The following is a 19661-nucleotide window of genomic DNA, read 5'->3' on the forward strand; positions in this document are numbered from 1 at the left end:
TGCAACCAATAGGCCTCCACAGCCTGCAAGCAAGATTTAATAAGTTCCAGTCTGCTCGCATATGTAAGGGACTTACAATTCCATTTTTTAACGGTGGATGCAACTTTGTCGATCAAGTTGGAATAATCCGCCGTTTTGAGCATCCTCGAGGCAAGCGGGATGCCGAGGTGCTTGACGGGTAGGTGGGCTTCTGGGAATCCAAAGATAGCCAAGATGTGATTTTGGGTTGCTTGGGTCATCGAGCCTGCCAAGAAGATGTTAGATTTGCTTTGATTAACTTCCAAGCCTGAGCAGGCTGAGAACTCCATCATTGCATCTGCCAGGACCTGCATTGAGTGATTATCTCCTCTTCCAAAAAGCATAAGATCATCTGCAAAAGCAAGGTGAGTAATACGCAAAGAAGCACATCTGGGGTGGAAGTTAAATCCATGCCCGTGAGTGCGAAAAGAAAGAAGCCGATAGGAGACCTTTATGGTGAACATACCATTCCTGATTGGATACCTTTATGGTGAACATACCCAAACAATCCACACCAAAATCAGGTGCTTGCTCTTTTATGGTGAACATACCATTCCTGATAGGAGACCTTTATGGGACTCGTTAATTGATAATGTCTCGCAGGCTGAACCAACTCTCGTTAGTGGGGACTTCAACAACGTAATGGCAGCCAATGAACGGATTGTGGGAAACATCCCAACGGAATATGAAGTCAAAAACATGGTGGACACTTGCGCCCTCCTTGCCCTTGAAGATACAATGGGTACATGCTGCCGTTATACTTTCACCACAAACAGGGGCATCTTGAGCAAAATCGATAGAGCCATGGTCAATGACGCTTGGGGTTCACGAGTGGATACATGGCCGCCACTGAATACTTGCCACCTGGGATTTATGCGGACCATTCACCGGTCGTCACCACCCTGTTTGGTAACACTGCCTCATTTCCAAAGCCCTTCAAATTTTTCAATTTTTGGCTTAAGCACGACCGGTTCAATGAGCTCATGGAGGAGAATTGGCGTGTCAACGTCCATGGCTTGGCACAATTTGTGCTAGCCGAAAGGGGCAGATTGTTCAAGCAACACTTGAAATCTTTTAACTTCACTGAGTTTAGTGAGCTATCCAAGCGAACAAAGGAAGCTGTCGACCTTCTTGCTGAGCTTCAAAAACGGGCTGATATCGACACTACCAATCTGGATTTGAGGAGCCTTATCAAAACCCAAAGACAAAAGGCAGCCTATCTTGAAGAATCCGAAAGGGGCATACTTTGAGCAAAAGGCCGAGTTCAAATTCTCAAGCCTAGGCGACAGAGGGACAACATTCTTTCATTCACTTGTGAAGAGGAACAATTCAAGGAACTGCATCTCCCTCCTTCATAAGAATGATGGCACAGCGACAAGAGACCAAGAGGAGATCATTAAGGAATTTGTGGATTACTTCACCTCGCTCCTTGGTACTAAAAGGGAAACCAACCCAATCGATCATGAGGTAATCCAAATGGGACCTCTTGTCAATGAGGAGGACAGTCGCAACATGGTGAGAAGTGTCACCGAGGATAAGATCAAAACATCCTTGTTCGATATTGGCAGCGACAAGGCCCCGGGACCGGATGGATATTCATCAGCCTTCTTTAAGAACCAATGGGACAGAATTCGGGAAGATGTGATCGGGGCAGTTTTAGAGTTCTTCAACACAGGACGTCTCTTGAAGAATCTCAACACGACAGTTGTGAGCTTGATTCCCAAAACGACAGTGAATCCCACAGTTGGTGATTTCAGACCCATCGCGTGTTGCAATGTGGTCTACAAGATTATCACTAAAATCTTGTCAGCCCGAATGCTACCATTACTGAATAAGCTTGTCAACACAGCGCAATCGGCCTTCATTCCTGGTAGAAGCATCATGGATAATATACACCTTGTCCAAGAATTGATGAGGGGTTATGCAAATAAGAAGAATTCCCCAAGATGCACTATCAAAATCGACTTGCGCAAGGCCTATGATACAATCGACTGGGACTTCATCAGAGCCGTGCTCAATGGCTTGAATCTACACCCAAAGTTTGTGTTTTGGGTGATGCAATGTGTTACTTCCCCACGTTTTTCCATCGCTATCAATGGTAGCCCTCATGGTTTCTTTGAAGGCAAAAGGGGCATCAGACAAGGCGACCCCATGTCCCCAACGCTCTTTATTTTCTGCATGGAGTATCTTTCCCGGCTGCTTACCATCCGAACAGCCAACAACGACTTCAACTTCCACGCGAAGTGTGCTAAACAAAAAATTACTCACTTAGCCTTCGCTGATGATCTTATGTTGTTTGGCAGGGGCGATCCAATGTCCATGGTCATCCTTGCTGACACCATGCAAGAATTTTCAGAATGCTCGGGCTTGGAAATCAACAAGGACAAATCCAACATTTTCATGTGCGGCATTACCCAGCGAAAGGGACATCGAGGATATCAAGGAGATTTTTGGCTTCCAGATTGGAAGCCTTCCGGTCAAATACTTAGGCGTCCCACTGGAATCTAAAAAGCTCAATTTTATGCACTACTCGCCCCTTATTGAAAAGATTGCCTCGATCACTAATAAATGGACAGGTACAAACCTATCTTATGCAGGCAAAGCTGAGCTTATTTGGTCCATGTTGCAGGGCGTGGAATGCTACTAGTTGCAAGTGTTTCCCCTCCCAGCGAATGTTCGGGACCGAATTGTATCTATCTGCCGGGAATGCCTTTGGGGAACGAAACACCCCCCAATCGCGTGGAAGGACTTATGCCTGCCAAAAGACGAGTGCGGACTTGGCTTTCGGGATCTCGGCGCATGGAACAAGGCGCTGATGGCCCAGAACCTGTGGAATATCCATTTGAAGAAGGACTCACTATGGATCAAATGGATCCATAGTGAATACCTTGAACACACAACAATCTGAGATTGGAGGCCGAGGAAAAGGGAATCACCCCTCATCAAGCAACTCCTTGAGATTAGGGACGAACTACTCAATGTCCGGACTAGAGAAGAAGTCGCACAACTCTGGACCAAGTGGGAGGCAACAAAAGGGACAGCCGAAGCATATGATTGGTTCCGACCAAAAGGCGAGCGCAAGTTTGGCCTAGGTTCATTTGGAAAGATTTTGTGCCGCCAAAGTTCTCCTTCACAACATGGCAAGCTATCAAGGGACGCCTGGCGACGAGGGACCGACTGGGTTATCTAAACTCCGACCAACACTGCCCGTTATGTCTGACGCACACCGAATCGGCCGACCACCTTTTCTTCAAATGCCGAAAGACAAGAGAAGTCTGGATATCCATCAAATCCTGGCTTGGACTTAGAAGGCTACTTGGCTCCATTCCAAGCGCTATTAAATGGATGACCAAGGAACGAGTCTCGACTGTGCTTCGCAAGGCACGTAGACTTGCACTTATGGCGACAGTTAGCCTTACATGGAAGGCACAGAACGCTATGGTCCATGAAGGAACTGATTTTGATCCAAGACACATTGTGTTTGAGGTAAAGAAGATCACTTATGCCACATTGTACTCACGATACCCACATGAAACAGTGCAGAATTATCTTGGCGTCTAGGGACGAGCTGGCCATCAAACATACCACTTGGGTACTCTTTTTCCCCTTAGAGAGTTTTTCCCATTGGGTTTTTTCTCTAAGGGGTTTTAATGAGGCCCTCCCTCATCCTTGTTGAGGGACCGGTGGTGGACGCAAACAGAGAGGAAAGGACTCCTGCCGACAGGTGCTTATCAATGGAATTTTAGTGAGACTTTTGTATTGTAATCATGCTCTTCCCTGTATCTATCGAGCATTTCCACATGACATCCCCCCCCACCAACCTACTAGCCTTGGCTAGTTGGATTGTATGCCTCGGGTATGCCCGTGTCTCACCTGTAATTTTCTTTCTTCGTTGTTTTTAATTCCATTCTTTGAAACACCAAAAAAAAAAAAGAGAGAGAGAGGGGGACATTGGGTCACCTTGTCTTATCCCTCGCTTACCTTTGAAGAAACTATGTGGGCTACCATTGATCATTATTGAGTATGACGGGGATGTCACACACTCCATGACCCTTTCCACGAAGACTGGATGAAAGTTGAGCCCTAAAAGGACGTTTTCTAGAAAGTCCCAGCATATCATTTCATAGGCCTTCCTCAAGTCAATTTTGATAGTGCACCTTGGGACGCCTCTAGCCCGATCATATCGACGCATTAATTCCGTGGCAAGGTGAATATTATCTATTATGTTTCGACCCGGGACAAAAGCAGACTGAGCCTGGTTGACTAACTTAGGCAAGAAACTCTCCATACGTCTAGTAAGGATCTTAGTAATAATCTTATAAAAGACATTACAGCAAGCTATGGGTCGAAAGTCACTTACTTGAGGGCTGCTCGCCGTCTTTGGTATGAGAGCAATCGCAGTGGTATTGAAGCTCTTAAGGAGATGCCCAGATTCAAAGAACTCCAGAGCTGCATTTGTGAGGTCCGCGCCTACCGTGCCCCAATTCTTTTTAAAGAAGGCCGAGGAGTATCCATCCGGACCCGGGGCCTTGTCATCCTTTATGGAGAAGAGAGCTTTCTTTATTTCCATGTCCGAGACTCCCCTAATGAGACTAAGTGATTCGTCATCATTCAGGGTGTAGCCAGTGCGGATGACTTCTGGGATAAGAGGCGTAGCATCCTTTGGAACTCCGAAGAGTCCATTGTAGAAATGGACGAAGCTATCCGCAATCTTATCTTGATCTTCAATGAGCGAACCATCTGGTTTGCAGAGGAGGGCAATGGTGTTTCTTGTATTGTTGGTTCGCACCATGGCATGGAAGAAGGCTGTATTTCGATCACTGAGAAGGCGATGCTTGAGACCGGCCTTCTGGCTGTAGAAGTTCTTTTCTGAGGTGACAAGGAGCTCGGTTTTCTGTTTGAGAAGTCTGATTTGATCTTGTAAGGCTCTATTTGAGGTGTCCCGGTCTGCTTTAAGTTGCAGCTCCTCGAGCTGCTTCGTTGCTTCTTTAGCCCAGGCCGATATGTCACTGAATTCCTTGAAATTAAAGGCTTTGAGAAATTATTTGAAAGCCTTCGCCCTCTGGAAGAGCTTGAACTGATGAGAACCAACAACATGGGCCCTCCAGTCCCTAAGACCGTACTTTCAAAGTCTGGGTGGCTCATCAAAAATTGAAGAACTTAAAGGGCTTTGGGGCGGCTTGGACGTCTGCAAAGATTTTTGTTACAGCCGGTGAGTGGTCGGTTTGAAAACCCGACGGGAGGAACTTTGTGTTTGCAATGAAGCCCTTGTCCAGCCACTCCTGATTTACCTTCGCTCGATCAATCTTACTAAAGACGTGGCCATTGGTCCATGTAAAAAAGCAGCCCGTAGAAGGCACATCTTGTAGCCCAAGAATCGCACAAGCCTGAATGGGGCCATCCATTTCCCTGTTGTCTGGCTTCCTAAATCCACGCCTTTCATCGACATGCACGACTGCATTGAAGTCCCCGCTCACCAAATATGGAAGTCCCTGCAATCCAAAATCTAGCATCGAGTCCCAGAGGGGTTGTCGTGTTTCAGGTGAGTGCAAACCATAAACAAGAGAGAAAAGAAAAGAATTTCTAGAGCGAATACACCTGATTTTTGTGTGAATGGCTTGTTGCTCTGTATTGACCACTTCTAGAACCGTTGTTTGTGGGTTCCAGAGGAGAAGCATCCTGCAAGTATCATTTCTTTCTGCAAGAACAAAAACAAATTTCCAAGAGGGAAAGTACCTGGCCATGAAAGCTTCCAAGTTTGGTTTCCTCATCTTGGTTTCCACAAGACCCATGACATCGACCCGATTTCTCTTTATTTGCTCAGCCACCACTGGGTGTCTTTTTGGCGGCTGCATACCCCGGACATTCCAGGTTGTAACTATCATTGGGGCGGGACGAAATCGGGAACGCCCAGAGGGCGGTTATTACACGAGAGGGATCGCTTGTTCTTGCCGATCTTCTTTCGGATAGAGGTGCCAGTTGTGGCATCCTTCCTCGGACCTCGACTTTTCGATCGATGACACACACTTGGAGGATTAGCATCCTCAATATGTGGCTGATTAATGTCGGGTCCGATGTGGTCATCACGAGCAGCTTCTTTCTCGAACTCAGGAACAAGATTAGTAGCATCTTCTCTCGGAGAGTTGTTGGGCTGTATCTTTCGACCCTGGCGCCCCCCTGATCTGGTAGCAGATTCTTTCTTCCTGCCCCGACTGGCCGCCACAACATCTCCTAAATTAGGGAATTCCAGTGGGTCGAGAGCCCCATGGTTTGCACCTCGATGGGTAATGTATGCGTGAGCCTGATCCGGTCCCTCAGACTCCGAGTCCTCAACATGGCCAATAAAGTCCAATTAAAGATCTTCAGGGACCATATCAGGTTCTTTGCCTTTGTCCTTATGTTCCGTGGAGACGGGTAGAAATTGTGGTGGAGTCTCTTGGACCGTTTCCTCCTCCATTTGATCCTCGCCAGCCTCCTCCGGTTTGTCTTGCCGAGACTGGAACCGGTTTCCTTCCAGAGGGTCCTTGGACGTGGAATGAACGCCCGTATACCCATTGGATTGATTTTTCCCAGATGGTTTCCAGGTGGCTTGAGTCACCACATTTAGCAGCTGCCTGCTATTTGCTGAACCACGAATGGCTATATCTCTTCCACGGCTCGACTCCCTACTTTTGGCGGTTGTACGCGGCCTTGAGGGCTCCCGTTTTTTGTTTTCCATACGCAGTCTCTCCCGTTCCTCCGGCCCTGGGCAGCCCAGTGTCGCATGGCCGAACACATGACATAGATGGCAAATTTTTGGGAGGTGCTCAAAGATAATGCGTTGGTGCATCGATGATCCATCCGGTAGAGTTATGTTTAAGCTATCCCAGGGGTCTTTTTGCATGTCAAGGGTAATTTGAACCCATGGTCCATCTAGAGATTGGCGCCGGATGGTAGCTTGATCAACTGCAATAGGTGTGCCTACCGCCGAGGCAATTTTTTCCACCACTGATTTAGTCCAGAGAGTGAGTGGCAGATCCGGTATGCGGATCCAGATTGGAATTTGCAGCTTGACGTTATCCTCCAGATTGAAACTCGCCGGTGCTGGCTGGAGAATAAGAGGGATCCCGAACACAGCATATGGGCCCCTATTCCGAACTTTTTCCAGGTCCGAGTAGGTCTTAAATCCGAAGAGGATCCAGCCTTTGCTGTGGTACGCAACATTGGTTGGAACTCCCCACACAACGAGGGACCCCATCCTTCCCTAATGGGGAGGATGTTGTCCTTGGTTAGTGAAATACTAGAAGAGTCAGATGTTATACCTTCCGCCGGGAGAATAGTTCGTGCGGCAAGGCTTGAATCAGGATTCGAAGCTTGGTTCTCGGCCAACCACGCACTATTGTATTTTATTTGAAGCTGGTGGTCGACCTCACTTATGAGCTCCTCTTCAGATTTACTTCGGGTGACCCCATCCTGGATGGATTGAAGGGAGATCTTGAAGTGTTGGACTAGGGTAGCAAGGTTGTATTGGGAGCCTCCAACTTTGCAAAGGTGAGCGAAATATTTATATTTGCTCATTATATCATCAAGGTCAGGCCTCCTTACACCTGGTATGAACTCTATAATAAAAACCCTAGATAAAGAAAAAATAATAACAAGACCAATCTACCTATGTCCACACTATGCGTGTGCAAGGATGAAGGCCAGATGATAGTAAAGGTGACACCAGAAAAAGGAAAAAAGAAAGAGGTAAAGGAGAGAGTTTACCAATGGGATACCAGTCGCTATGTTCAGGCGAACCGGCCTCTCTTGATATGGAACTAACCCCCTGGAGCGGCGATTATCCTCTGAAGAGAGTGTTGGCTGACGGCGACGGAGTCTCCTTGATTCCTCACGAAAGGAACATGACCGGTACTCTAGTGTGGCTCTGTAGTAGACGGCAACGACTCAGGCCTCCCATCTCCAATCTAGGTCAACGGCGGAGGAACCACCGTGGAAGATAGGAGGGGAGGACGATTGGCTGCTTAGGATCTGCCAAGAGGATGCGATTAAGACCTCAGCGCGTCACAGTGGCGAAGGATGATGAGACTTTGTAAGGAGATGCACGAGAACGGCGGCGGCTGTGGGAAACCCTAGAAGGGTTGGCGGCGGCGCCGGCAAAAGCAAACCCTAGAACAGAGCAAGAAGGCGATGGAGTCTAGAGAAACGGCGGCTTCACCTAGAGAGAAAAAATCTCAAAACCCTAAAACTAAAGCATGGGTAAACAATATTTATAGTCGCACAGGCCCACCCCCGAAGGGGCCCCTTACTCCAGAAATCCTAGTCGGCAGCGTTCTATGGTAGGCCCGTACCACCACGTGTCCGTGTCGTAGGATATTTTGGGAGCCATGTTTTGACTCTTGCACCTGAAGGCACGAAGAACACGAGCCCGAAGGCCCGAGAGAGACACCGAGGGCCCGTAGGCCTAAGGGATAGAACGCGAGCCCGAAGGCCCAAGGGATTGGACGCCGAAGGGCACGAGGCCCGACGGGAAGCACATGCGCGAAGCATGATTCCGGGCCGAGGCCCGATGGAAGACACCGAGGGCCCGAGTGTTAGAGTTTGTATACTAGAAATCACGTTTCGAGTGATTGAATACTGTAAAACTCTTATTTTATTTTCCAAGGAATAAAACAGATTATTTTTGTCATAATGTTGTTATGTTTTACATTTAATGGATGTCTAAGTGCATGTTTAAATGTATAAGTTAACTTAACAAAGTCTAAGTCTTTGTTTTAGTAGACCGGTTGTGGGCGTCATCCACTTTAAGGTAACACGGTCGGTTCTAAACAAAGAAAAAGATGAATTTCACAACCTAGATGGAATTTTACTATCCATCGAGAAAGGTTGCAATGTCAGTCCGCATATTTCTAAGCCTTACTGAAATAAGATGACATTGGTGTGGTATAGCACTGAACGGATCTAACAGCAAGACTTGTCCTTGGGCTATCTACTGAAAGGCGAGGTCTTGATAATATTTGTTTCTTAATCAATGTAGGTTAGCATTGAGCATATGGTATTGATTATGCACTACTTTGACTTATCAAATGTTGCGGGTTTTTCGTAACCCAATTATCCTGATATATTGGGTAGTGGTGATCAATATCTAGCGGTGCTAGGATTTCTATTATATTGAATCGTGCGCGAGGAGAGTCTCGTTTGATAATGTCCTCAAGAGGAGTGCGAAACAAGGTTTTATTATTCGGAACCTAGCTAGTTGGAGTTTGATTACTCTATGAATAATAAATAAGCGTTTCATGCTAAGTCCACTCTTGGAATTAATAAGAAGTTAATTAATTAAGTCAATAGTAGACATTAATTAATTAATGGACATTTTAATCTTAAGCACGAGAAATGAAAGTTAAACGGAAACCCGGATTACTTGTAATTTCGGATTTGGATGGGGAGAGTTCAATATTACTTCTGTAGTGGCTGCTCGTAATATTCCAATTATAACTTATATTAAATTGTGGGTTCAATTTAATTAGTAAAAAGTAAATTGGATGAGCCCATATCCAAAACCTTCCATAGATCCCTGTCTGGGCCCAAAAGGAACTTAATATAAATAGGAGAATAAAGGAGACAGAAATAACACAATTTTCATTATTGAAATTTTCAAAATTTTCAGCCCTAAGCTGAAGAGAATTTCGAATTCTTCTCCTATTCCAAAAAGGATTTCTTCTGTCTTCTTTATTTAAGTCCTAGTATTCTAGTAAGATCAGCCCACACTGATATTGGATACAGTTCGGGAACCAGAGAGAAGATTTGTGGTCTAGTACTCAAAGCATCACGTGGAGAAGAAGCTAGCCATCTTCAATTCTTAGGAGAATTAATTAGGTATTTATCTGCTCCGTAGATAAGCATGTTTTAGGTTTCAATATTCTTAAAGCATGATTAATTCAAGTTATGAGCATGATACATGTGATAATTACGCGAATAGGTTTTGTCTAAATAATCTGCTAAATAGATCTGATTATTATGTAATTGATTTACGTACCACCACGTGTCCGTGTCGTAGGATTTTTTGGGAGCCATGTTCCGACTCTTGCACTTGAAGGCACGAAGAACACGAGCCCGAAGGCCCGAGAGAGACACCAAGGGCCCGTAGACCCAAGGGATATGACGCGAGCCCGAAGGCCCACGAGAGACACCGAGGGCCCGAAGGCCCAAGGGATTGGACGCTGAAGGGAACGAGGCCCGATGGGAAGCACATGCGCGAAGCATGATTCTGGGCCTAGGCCCGTTGTACATTGGGCCCGAAGGCCCGATGGAAGACACCGAGGGCCCGAGGACCCAAGAGATGGACGGGCCCGGAGGCCCGAGGGACGCGAGCACGGAGGCCCACGAGAGACGCCGAGGGCCCGGAGGCCCAAGGGATCGCCGGGCCCAAAGGCCCGAGAGACACGAGCCCGAAGGCCCACGAGAGACGCGCGCCCAAGGGCACACGATAGACGCCCATGCGCACGAGCACACATGAGCAAACCTCATGGGAATTAAAAATCCCCACAAGTTGGCTCCAGTGAGCAGAGCTCAGTTTCAAGTAAGGTTGTTAAAGAAATTGTCCAAGATGAATCCCATTTGACAAGGCTAAATGAGCTTGACTCCATAGCACAACAAATCAAGGCCCTTGAATCCATGATGGGAGATGAGAAAGCACTCAAATTGGATGACGACACAGAATCACAAGCACTAGATGCAGATGAAGAATAAAGTAACTAGAGAGTTTCTCTTAATGCTTGAAGGCAATGAAGATGAAGACTATGAATCCAAATACGAAGATGCTCGAACGCAGGCTTTGAAGCCCCACTCCTACGAGGAGGAAGAAGAGGGAGCAGAGCTCAGTTTCAAGTAAGGTTGTTAAAGAAATTGTCCAAGATGAATCCCATTTGACAAGGCTAAATGAGCTTGACTCCATAGCACAACAAATCAAGGCCCTTGAATCCATGATGGGAGATGAGAAAGCACTCAAATTGGATGACGACACAGAATCACAAGCACTAGATGCAGATGAAGAATAAAGTAACTAGAGAGTTTCTCTTAATGCTTGAAGGCAATGAAGATGAAGACTATGAATCCAAATACGAAGATGCTCGAACGCAGGCTTTGAAGCCCCACTCCTACGAGGAGGAAGAAGAGGGAGCCGAGGCAGAGGTTTTCTTGCCGGAATTTAGGCAAGGGATTAGGCTGCGTGGTGCAGACGAGGAACGGGGGCTATCTAGCCGCTGCGAATCCATTCAACGTGGCTGTTGGGAGGAAGGAGACTCCGAAGCTAGCAATGCACATGTCCAAACCAATAGTGATTCAGTCAGACAAGGCAGGATTTGAGGTATTTCAGAAAATGGCTGCATTAGGCCTTGAGGAGTTGTCAAGCAGGATGTTATCAACAATGGTTGATGGATGAGCTGTGTGGGAAGACGGCCGAGCAGGTGGCATTTGAGGGGATCGCGAGTGCGATCATACAGGGCGGAGCAAGGAGGGCGCACCTGAAGAAAAACAGTAAAGACCATATTTTTAGAAGAAAGCATTATAGTTGTATTTCCGGAAATAGATGTGTTCGAAAACCAAGTGAACTCTTTACATAGCATCTCTATTTATACTAATCTTGATTTAACCTAAAGGAATATACAAACAAAACTCTGCCAAGCAGGCTATAAAATCACAACAATAACATTCATCAAAGGACATCTCTCTTTTCTCCTGTGAGCACGTCTTTCCAGCTACGGGCATGTACTTGGTCCTCACCCTGAGTTGGCACCTTATCCATATTGAGCATCTTGATGCCTTTGCTCTCACAATCAATTATTTCTTTCTCATCTTCAATCATCATGCCATGCTCGTCAACAGATGATCTCGAGCTAGGCATATTCTCAACAGCACCATCGCGGCCGTGAAGTCCATGGCCGCGATGGCGAGCAGTGGGAGGAGGGAGAGGGTGTCAAGTGGCATTTGGAATGTGAGTGAGGAGGGAGTCACAGTTGATTACATTCTCGGTGTGACATCCGTAACCCAAATCATACATCATATTGCATAATTACATATTTTATTATAACTACGTGATATATTACCATTAGAATTATAGAGATATGAGTGAGTTGCAGTATTTTGTGTTTAGTAAATTATGAGATGTTAAGTTAATTATATCCTTGTGTATCTAGAAATATACCTATGATGAACAATTGTATATCACAGAATTATATGTAATTGAGTTATTAAAGTAATTGAATTATATGTTAGGTGTTTACGTATATGTACGAGTACTTTTCCAATTACTAAGCCATACACATTTTATATTTAAACCACATACATATGGCTAATTGTGTAATAACGTGTGCATCTATTTATATATATGTGTGTACGTACTATTTGTCTAACTAAATTCTTTATATACTTGCTCTAGTAATATCTATTTACTATGACTTTGTTTATACACGTATTTGTAATATTCCATTTTACCTTCAACTTCAAAAGTATGAATTTAATTAACGAAAGGTAAGCGTATGGCGTGTACAATTTTATCAAACCACACGTATATGATATTGTTTAGAAAGTAGATAAGTGTGACTTTTTAAATTAGCTTTATTTATATTTGTTTATGTATTCTAAAGACCAATTTTTGAGGTTCGTGGAAAGGTCAAAAAGCAAAGAGGGGCCTTCGTGGAAAGGTCAAATAATGAAAAGGGACCTACGGGTCGTATACAATGGAAATCCGAGGCGAGATATCGGGCTTGATGTGTCGAGAATAATAAAAAGAATGGAGAGGCATATGCATATGAATGTTAAATTGTTTATGATATTTATTACTTCCGGTGATATATTTTGATGAAAGAATGAGTTTGATATATGTGTGTGAAATTAAAGGTAAGGTTTATATGCTGAGTTGTGGCTCATATAAACCACTAATATTTTTCGGGAATAAGATATCAATGATTCGTGGGTTGACGTGAGTTACAATTATCATAAGGGTCGGGCTGACGTATTTTGCAACTTCTCTCCCCCATCATTTATGCATGTAGATAAATCTATAGTATATAGAGTGGTGAGAGGTCTCACTACGGATTAGAACGTTTTGAAATATGTACTTGATAAATGTTGATTTTTTAAATGATATAATATATGTGTTTTATTTACTTACGTGGGGATTATTTATTATAAATTTTTGAATTTATTTATAGTAAGTGCATATGTCATAAGGGTTGAGGTGTGACACTCGGCTTCTCTGCGAAGATAGAGGACATGGCTGTGGAGGCGGAGGATCCAGCGACATTCGGAAGAAGAGGCGCCTTTTGAAGTCTCACCACTTGATCTTGATGGTGTTCTTGATTCGGCCGTGACGATTGAGGAGTGGGTGGGAGGGGTATGGACTCGGAGGGTGTAATGGTGGCGATCCTGGTCAGCTCCGCGACCCCATCGAGGCGGTATGAAGGGTCGGAGGGGCAATGGTGGTGTTGGTGCATGTTTGGGACGTGCACCAACAAGAGTGAGGAAGGTATAAGGTGTGGAGTTTGCAAGTAGGGGGGATGAAGGTGAGGAGTGGAGGGCGAGGATCGGATGGGACACGGAGAAGCGAGAGGCTAACGGCGTTGCGGTGGCTCGTGGCATATGGGATAGGGAAGAAGGGAAGCGGGGTTGAAAAGGGGCCGGACGTGCTCTGGAGCGTCTCGGCGCGGGTTATGGCTGATATGTGGCTTAAATCTATTAGAAATCCTGATGTCAAGTTCAACACAAACACAAAGTAAGGGATATGTGAGTGTGAGTTTGTTGGATTTTGTTTCGTATTGTTAGGTTGGGGTCTGGGGAAGGGTTAGGCGGCGTTTGTCATACTTTTCAATTCATATATTTGCTCCTATACTCTTTTTTGGACATTTGAGTAATAGTGTATAACATAAGAAGTTATATTACCAATTTCATAAAATTTGTTATGAGCTGAAAATTTGATTCAAATAATATTGCTCAACTATGAGGTTCAAATTCATAATTAGGCCCATGGGCTGGCATATTGAAAGGGGTCCATTAGTCACATCTCTCTCAATTATTGATTGAATATTCCATTAGAATAAGTTTTCCTACTACAGTCCCTCAATTTTGGCGATTCTGATTTTAGTCCGTCTTTGAAAATTTGCAACTTACTTTACTTATTTTTGGTAGTAGACCATATTCCACTAATTTATTCATACTCACATTTTATTATAAAACTAATACTTTAAAAGTAGAACCAACTATCCATCCAACTTTTTCATCACTTTCAATTACATTCTTAAAACTTGTACCGGGTCAAAGTGTGTCAAAATTTGGGGAACGGAGATAATAGTATTTTTGAATCAATGAAATATCCTTTTGAGGATACATTGTTATATTGAATGAACGAATCGAATTTTAGACACTACGTCTACTAGCAATTAACTCATTTATAATACTAGTATACACTAGACTCGTACTTTAAAAAAACTCTCGCTATGTTTTATTTAAATTTCTTGCTAGAAAAATATGACAAGAATGACAAAATAAATCAATATAATTATAGTATTTTTTTTGCTTGTAGATCGGACTCTTGGATACTGTAATTCAATGACACGATTGGAGTCTTGTTATCCTAATTTGGAAATTAGGCCAAAGAATGTATTTTGTCTTGTAATAAAAAATGTATAAAAAGACATTACATGTGGGGACCTTAACTATGTTTGTATCAAATTTAATTATACAAATGTTATGCGATAATAGTATTAATTCGGTTTAGAGCTAACTTCTATAATTCGAATTTAAAAAAATACAGTATATCACATATTCAAATTTTTAGAGTGCTATCATTGGAAATTTCAAGTCAATAGTAAATATTAGCAAACAACACTCATACAATACTTTACTATAACATTTTTGGCTAATACAGCAATGTGGCATTTTAATAATGAAAAAATAAATAGTGGAGTACTGGATTAGTTATTAGATTAATTGACTGTAATATGTAATGTTCGCGAAGCTGTCAAATCAATTAATTGTTCATGACTAGAAAACAAACTGGAAGATTTATCTATATAATGTTAAATTTCAAATCATTTCCACTTAAAAAACACAAACCTTAGTACATTAATACCATGTGATAATGACTGGCCTTTTTAATGCACACCATATACTTTTCTATTTTATTAATTAATTTTTTATTTTGTGCATCACTTTATGTATTCTCCCATAGTAAAATATAAGTCGCGTACAACTTCAATAATTTGTAGATTCGACTTCAGAAAAAGTTTGAATTGTTCGATAAAATTATAAGTATGTAGCAATGAAGCATATTCTGTATGTAGTGCGCATCACTCCATTTTTAAATGCAACTTTAAAATAAATTAAATTTGTTGTAAGATCTCGATTATAAGTAGCAATGAAGCATATTCTGTATGTAGTGCGCATCCCTCCATTTATAAATGCAACTTTAAAATTTAATAATTAATATTGATTCTCTCATCTTTTTGTTTTTAGTGGCAAATTAAAATTAGTCAGTAATTTCTTAAAGTTACTTGCCGTACCTCAACCTTATAATAAAATAGATAATAGGAGTAGTATTGTATACACATGAATCAGATCTAAATATTTGTACAAGATTACTCAAGGCTAATTTGGTTCCACCCAATTGTGAATTTTCTTCATACAAGTAAAAGGCTTGCAATTTCATTTCAGGTTATTTTTACAATATGGAAAACAATAATAATGTACTGTACTCCGTAAGAAATAAATTATAAAAAGTTGTTAAGTGGCTCATTGTCTTTGACGTTTACATTAAATATCATTAAATAAGGAAAACTCCAATAATAAAAAAACAGAGCCCTTCCATGCAAAACAAACATCCGATACAAAAATTATTAAAATATATACATATTCATACATTAAAAACTAAATGCAATCCAAAGCAACCATATAAAAACATTAAACGGCGACAAACAAGTCAAAGCGGCCAAATATATTAGTACTAGTATATATATGCTGTAAAGTGATAAAAATAATAAAAGAAAACTAGCGAGCTAAATGATGATATTTGCGATTGTATATTTTCTTTATGATTATTAGACTCTGATAATATCTTTTAATTAAAATCTCTATTCATATAAGCAGGATTCAAACTAGTGACTCTGTGACTGTATGATAATTGGTATGATTAAAATCCACCACCTAATTGAATAATAATTCAGATAGACATGATGACTGAGCTACTGATTTTTAATCGATTTTGCATTATGATGTTTTGTAGAAGTTTACTTTTTTCCTTGACTCCCTTCGTCCCAAGCAAAGGAATTAAGATCGACGACTATTTTTATGTAATTTTATTTTATGTAGTAAAGAGAGAGTAAAATAAAATAGGAGAATCATAGTGATAAAAGTATTTTAATTATTAGTATTTCCTCCGTCCTAGAGAAGTTGGCACACTTTCTTTTTTAGTCTGTCCCATACAAGATGTCACATTTCCCTTTTTGGAAAAAGTTTTCTCTCACATGAATATAAAAATTATATTTTCTCTCTCCATTTAACACACAAAACAAAACCTCCTAAAATCCCGTACCATTTTCAAAATATGCCAACTTCTTTAGGATGAAGGGAGTAATATATAATTTTAATTGGAACAAAACTAAAAAGAAAAATGAATTATCTCAAGGGAACGAAAAGAGTATAAAAAATAATTTGTCCGTTATAATAGTTCTTTTATTCATGTATGTTCGATTGATGTGATATAGAAATAATTTGTCCGTTATAATTCTATAATTGCATTTTATATATCAGCCCATGATGCATTTGTCTCGGTGAGTACGGAAGTCAGATTATATCATATTCGATCTACATATTTTAAGTATTATCCTCAAGCTTTAATTTTGCATTTTCAGTATGTAAAATAATACTATTCCCTCCGTTTCAGCAGTCTTCATTTACTTTTAAACACTCATTTTATAAAAATATAATAAATAATTAAAGTGGAGAAATAATATATTAAGAGAGACAATAATGTAGAGAACTCTCTTCTTATTTTACCATTTCTTCATTTTAACTATTTATATATTTTTGCAAAACGAGTACTAAAAAATAAGCTGAGACTGCTAAAGTGGAATAAGGAGTACTATTTTAGTTCCTCGTTTTGGCTCGAGCGAAATACCACTAAGTTAACTTATAGTAGTAGTAATCATCTATGTATAATCACCATTAGTAAAAGCAAACCATTAGTAGATCACATCAAATATACATATTCCCAAATTAAAAAAAAAAATTTTACTTATATTCTTTAGCGATGGTAGTGATAAAATGCAAACATATATTGTAAAAACTCTAAACTATGATCTAGTATTAATACAATATCAACATAACATCAAGTTAATATTTTCTTCTTTCTTTTTTTTTTTATCATTGATGGAATATTCGATATTTAAATTTGCAATCCATTTCTTCACGGGACAATATGAAATTTTGGGAAAAAATGATGAAAAAAAGAATAAGGTATAAGATCAAAGGCCCCTATTCAAAACTCCCTTTTTTCCCTAACTCCGCCACACGCCAATGAAAATTTACCCCATTTTTTAGCCAAGTCTACTTGGTTTCTCCCTTATTTTCATTTCTCCTAACTCAACATTTCATTTTTTCATCATTATTTTTTATATTATTTAATTTTCCCCACAAATGTATTTAATAAATAAATAATAATGAAAATTCATCGTGTATTAATCATTGGAAAATATAATACAACGAAAAAAAAAAACTACAAATAAAAAACGCAAATAAACAAAGATTTAAAAAAAAAATCTGAGGGGGGCGGAGCGTCGGGATGAGCCCGCGTCTGCGGGTTGGATGCATTTCCGGGGGGCCGCCCTTTTTTCGGGGGTCCCGGCCCCCTGTTGGCGTGTACATTTGGGTCGTTGGGGACATTGCTCGAATAAGTGGCTTTTTTTAAGTCGATAGGTTACCACTTGACGTTGCGCCCTTCCCACCCCCCCCCCGCCTTTTTCCTCCCCCCGGGGGTCGTCGGGCCATCCCCACCAAATCGAGGGGCGCTCCCCCCCTTCCAGCTTAAGTCGCAGCGCACGATTTCCTCGCGCGTCGTGCTTCCGTCCGAATTTTGGGGGACCTTGCCTCGTAGATGTTCCAATACTTCCCCCGTCGACAATCGGGTCATACATCCGGATGGCCCCATCTGGGGACCTGCTCGTTCGGCCACTCGCTTGAGTCATCAAGTTAGAATAAATAGGGGGTCCCCGGGGCCCCCCCTGGGGTTCCAACCCCGACGGATCGCCGGCCATGGTCCTTCATTGAGGGCTTGTGGCTCGATTGCGGGCAACCCCGCCCCCATTGATCTGGGCCCCGGGTATTTTTGCCCCGTCTGACGTGCCCCCGCCCCACGGCTTCGCTCGGCCCTTTTGGGGGAGTGTACCCCAACCCCCCCGGGCCCCCCCGGAACCCCGTAGGGTCGCCCACCCGGGGGCGCCCCCCCCCCGCCCCTAGAAGGCGGCTCGGTGGGCTTTTCTTCCACCTCGAAGCCTCCGGCCTGCGCGGGCCCCAAATTTTTGGTCCCCGGGGATGGGGGTGTCGGGGGGGGCCGATAAAACCGTCGGGGAAGGGCTGCCCGAGTTAAAGAGGGAAAGTCTCCCGGAGGATCCAAAAAGGGGGGGACCCCATGGAAGTTGGCGGGGAGAGCCCACGCCAACAACGGCATCCACCCCTTTTTGCATCCGTGTTGGGAATTTGTGAACTCGACTCTTTCCCCCTTTCCCTTATCCCTTTCCCGATGGGAAATTTTTTTAAAAACTCTAATTTTGATGAAAATTGAAGATTGGGAGAAGAGATAAAAAAGGAGAGAATGAAGATTGGGGTGATGAAGGGGAATGGAGGGAAAAATTTATAGGGGGGAAGTAAAATCCCGTTGGGGTTTAAAAAAAAAAAAAAAAAAAATTTTATTCGCCGATTATCGCCAAGGGCCGGGGGGATCCTTTGCGATAATCCGAAAAGATCGGCAACAAGGGCTTTTCGGATATCGCCGCCTGAAAGGGCGATAATTTGGCGATAAGGCGATTTTGCCGAGAATTGCCCCCTCCATTGGGAATCTCTAACAATGCAAAAAAAAGCTTTTTGGGCATCAATCATAATAAAACTGGTCTAGGTGTACAACTCTACTCTATTTACCTAAAATTTAAAGAAATTGGAAATTGATTCCAACATAATTGAAGAGGACAAGAACTCACAGTATCTAATGTTTTCGGTTTTTACGGACATTTTAATTCTTGCTCGAGTTTGGGGCCTCAGCTTATTGTTTTTTTCCCGTCCTCTTCTTCTTCGTCTATTCAATTCTCTCTAGCTTCTGTCCAAAAAGTTTCACTTTTCACTTACCCTTTTTGTTATTTGTCAATATCTCCAATTTTTTTGAAAAGGTTCAACTTTTATTTGACAAGATTCCGATTCCATATCAATTTGAGCTTCTAGGCTTTCTTGTATTTTTTTTGAGGTTTTGGGTTCGATAGTTTTGAGGAATCCATTCATAAAGGAGCTTCTTTTAAACGAATTAAGCCAACTTTGTATGGTTTCTTGATTCTCTTTTATCTCAAAAGGGCTTTTTTTAAAATTTAGTTTAAATTCTGCCCACGAATTTCATCCCATTTGTTTTG

General features: G+C 42.3%; 1 protein-coding gene across 1 annotated transcript; it reads right to left on the minus strand.

Annotated features, from left to right (window-relative positions):
* Window positions 1–2767: 2767 nt before the first annotated feature.
* Window positions 2768–5810, minus strand: LOC125199446. Its single transcript, XM_048097451.1, has 4 exons — window positions 5755–5810; window positions 5310–5697; window positions 4379–5035; window positions 2768–2845 (listed from the first exon to the last, which is right to left on the minus strand). The coding sequence occupies exons 1-4, from the start codon at window positions 5808–5810 to the stop codon at window positions 2768–2770; spliced, it is 1179 nt and encodes a 392-aa protein (XP_047953408.1).
* Window positions 5811–19661: the final 13851 nt, after the last annotated feature.

Source organism: Salvia hispanica, unplaced genomic scaffold (assembly GCF_023119035.1).
Source record: "Salvia hispanica cultivar TCC Black 2014 unplaced genomic scaffold, UniMelb_Shisp_WGS_1.0 HiC_scaffold_51, whole genome shotgun sequence".
NCBI classification, from domain to species: Eukaryota; Viridiplantae; Streptophyta; class Magnoliopsida; order Lamiales; family Lamiaceae; genus Salvia; species Salvia hispanica.

Bases quoted from the DNA above. Each gene is read 5' to 3' on its own strand.
- LOC125199446 (XM_048097451.1), bottom strand. From the start codon at position 5,810: ATGGGTCTTGTGGAAACCAAGATGAGGAAACCAAACTTGGAAGCTTTC. The intron at 5,698-5,754 runs GTACTTTCCCTC...TGATACTTGCAG, and splicing joins TTGGAAGCTTTCATGGCCAG to GATGCTTCTCCTCTGGAACC. The intron at 2,846-4,378 runs GTAAGTGACTTT...GATATTCCACAG, and splicing joins AGACGGCGAGCAGCCCTCAA to GTTCTGGGCCATCAGCGCCT.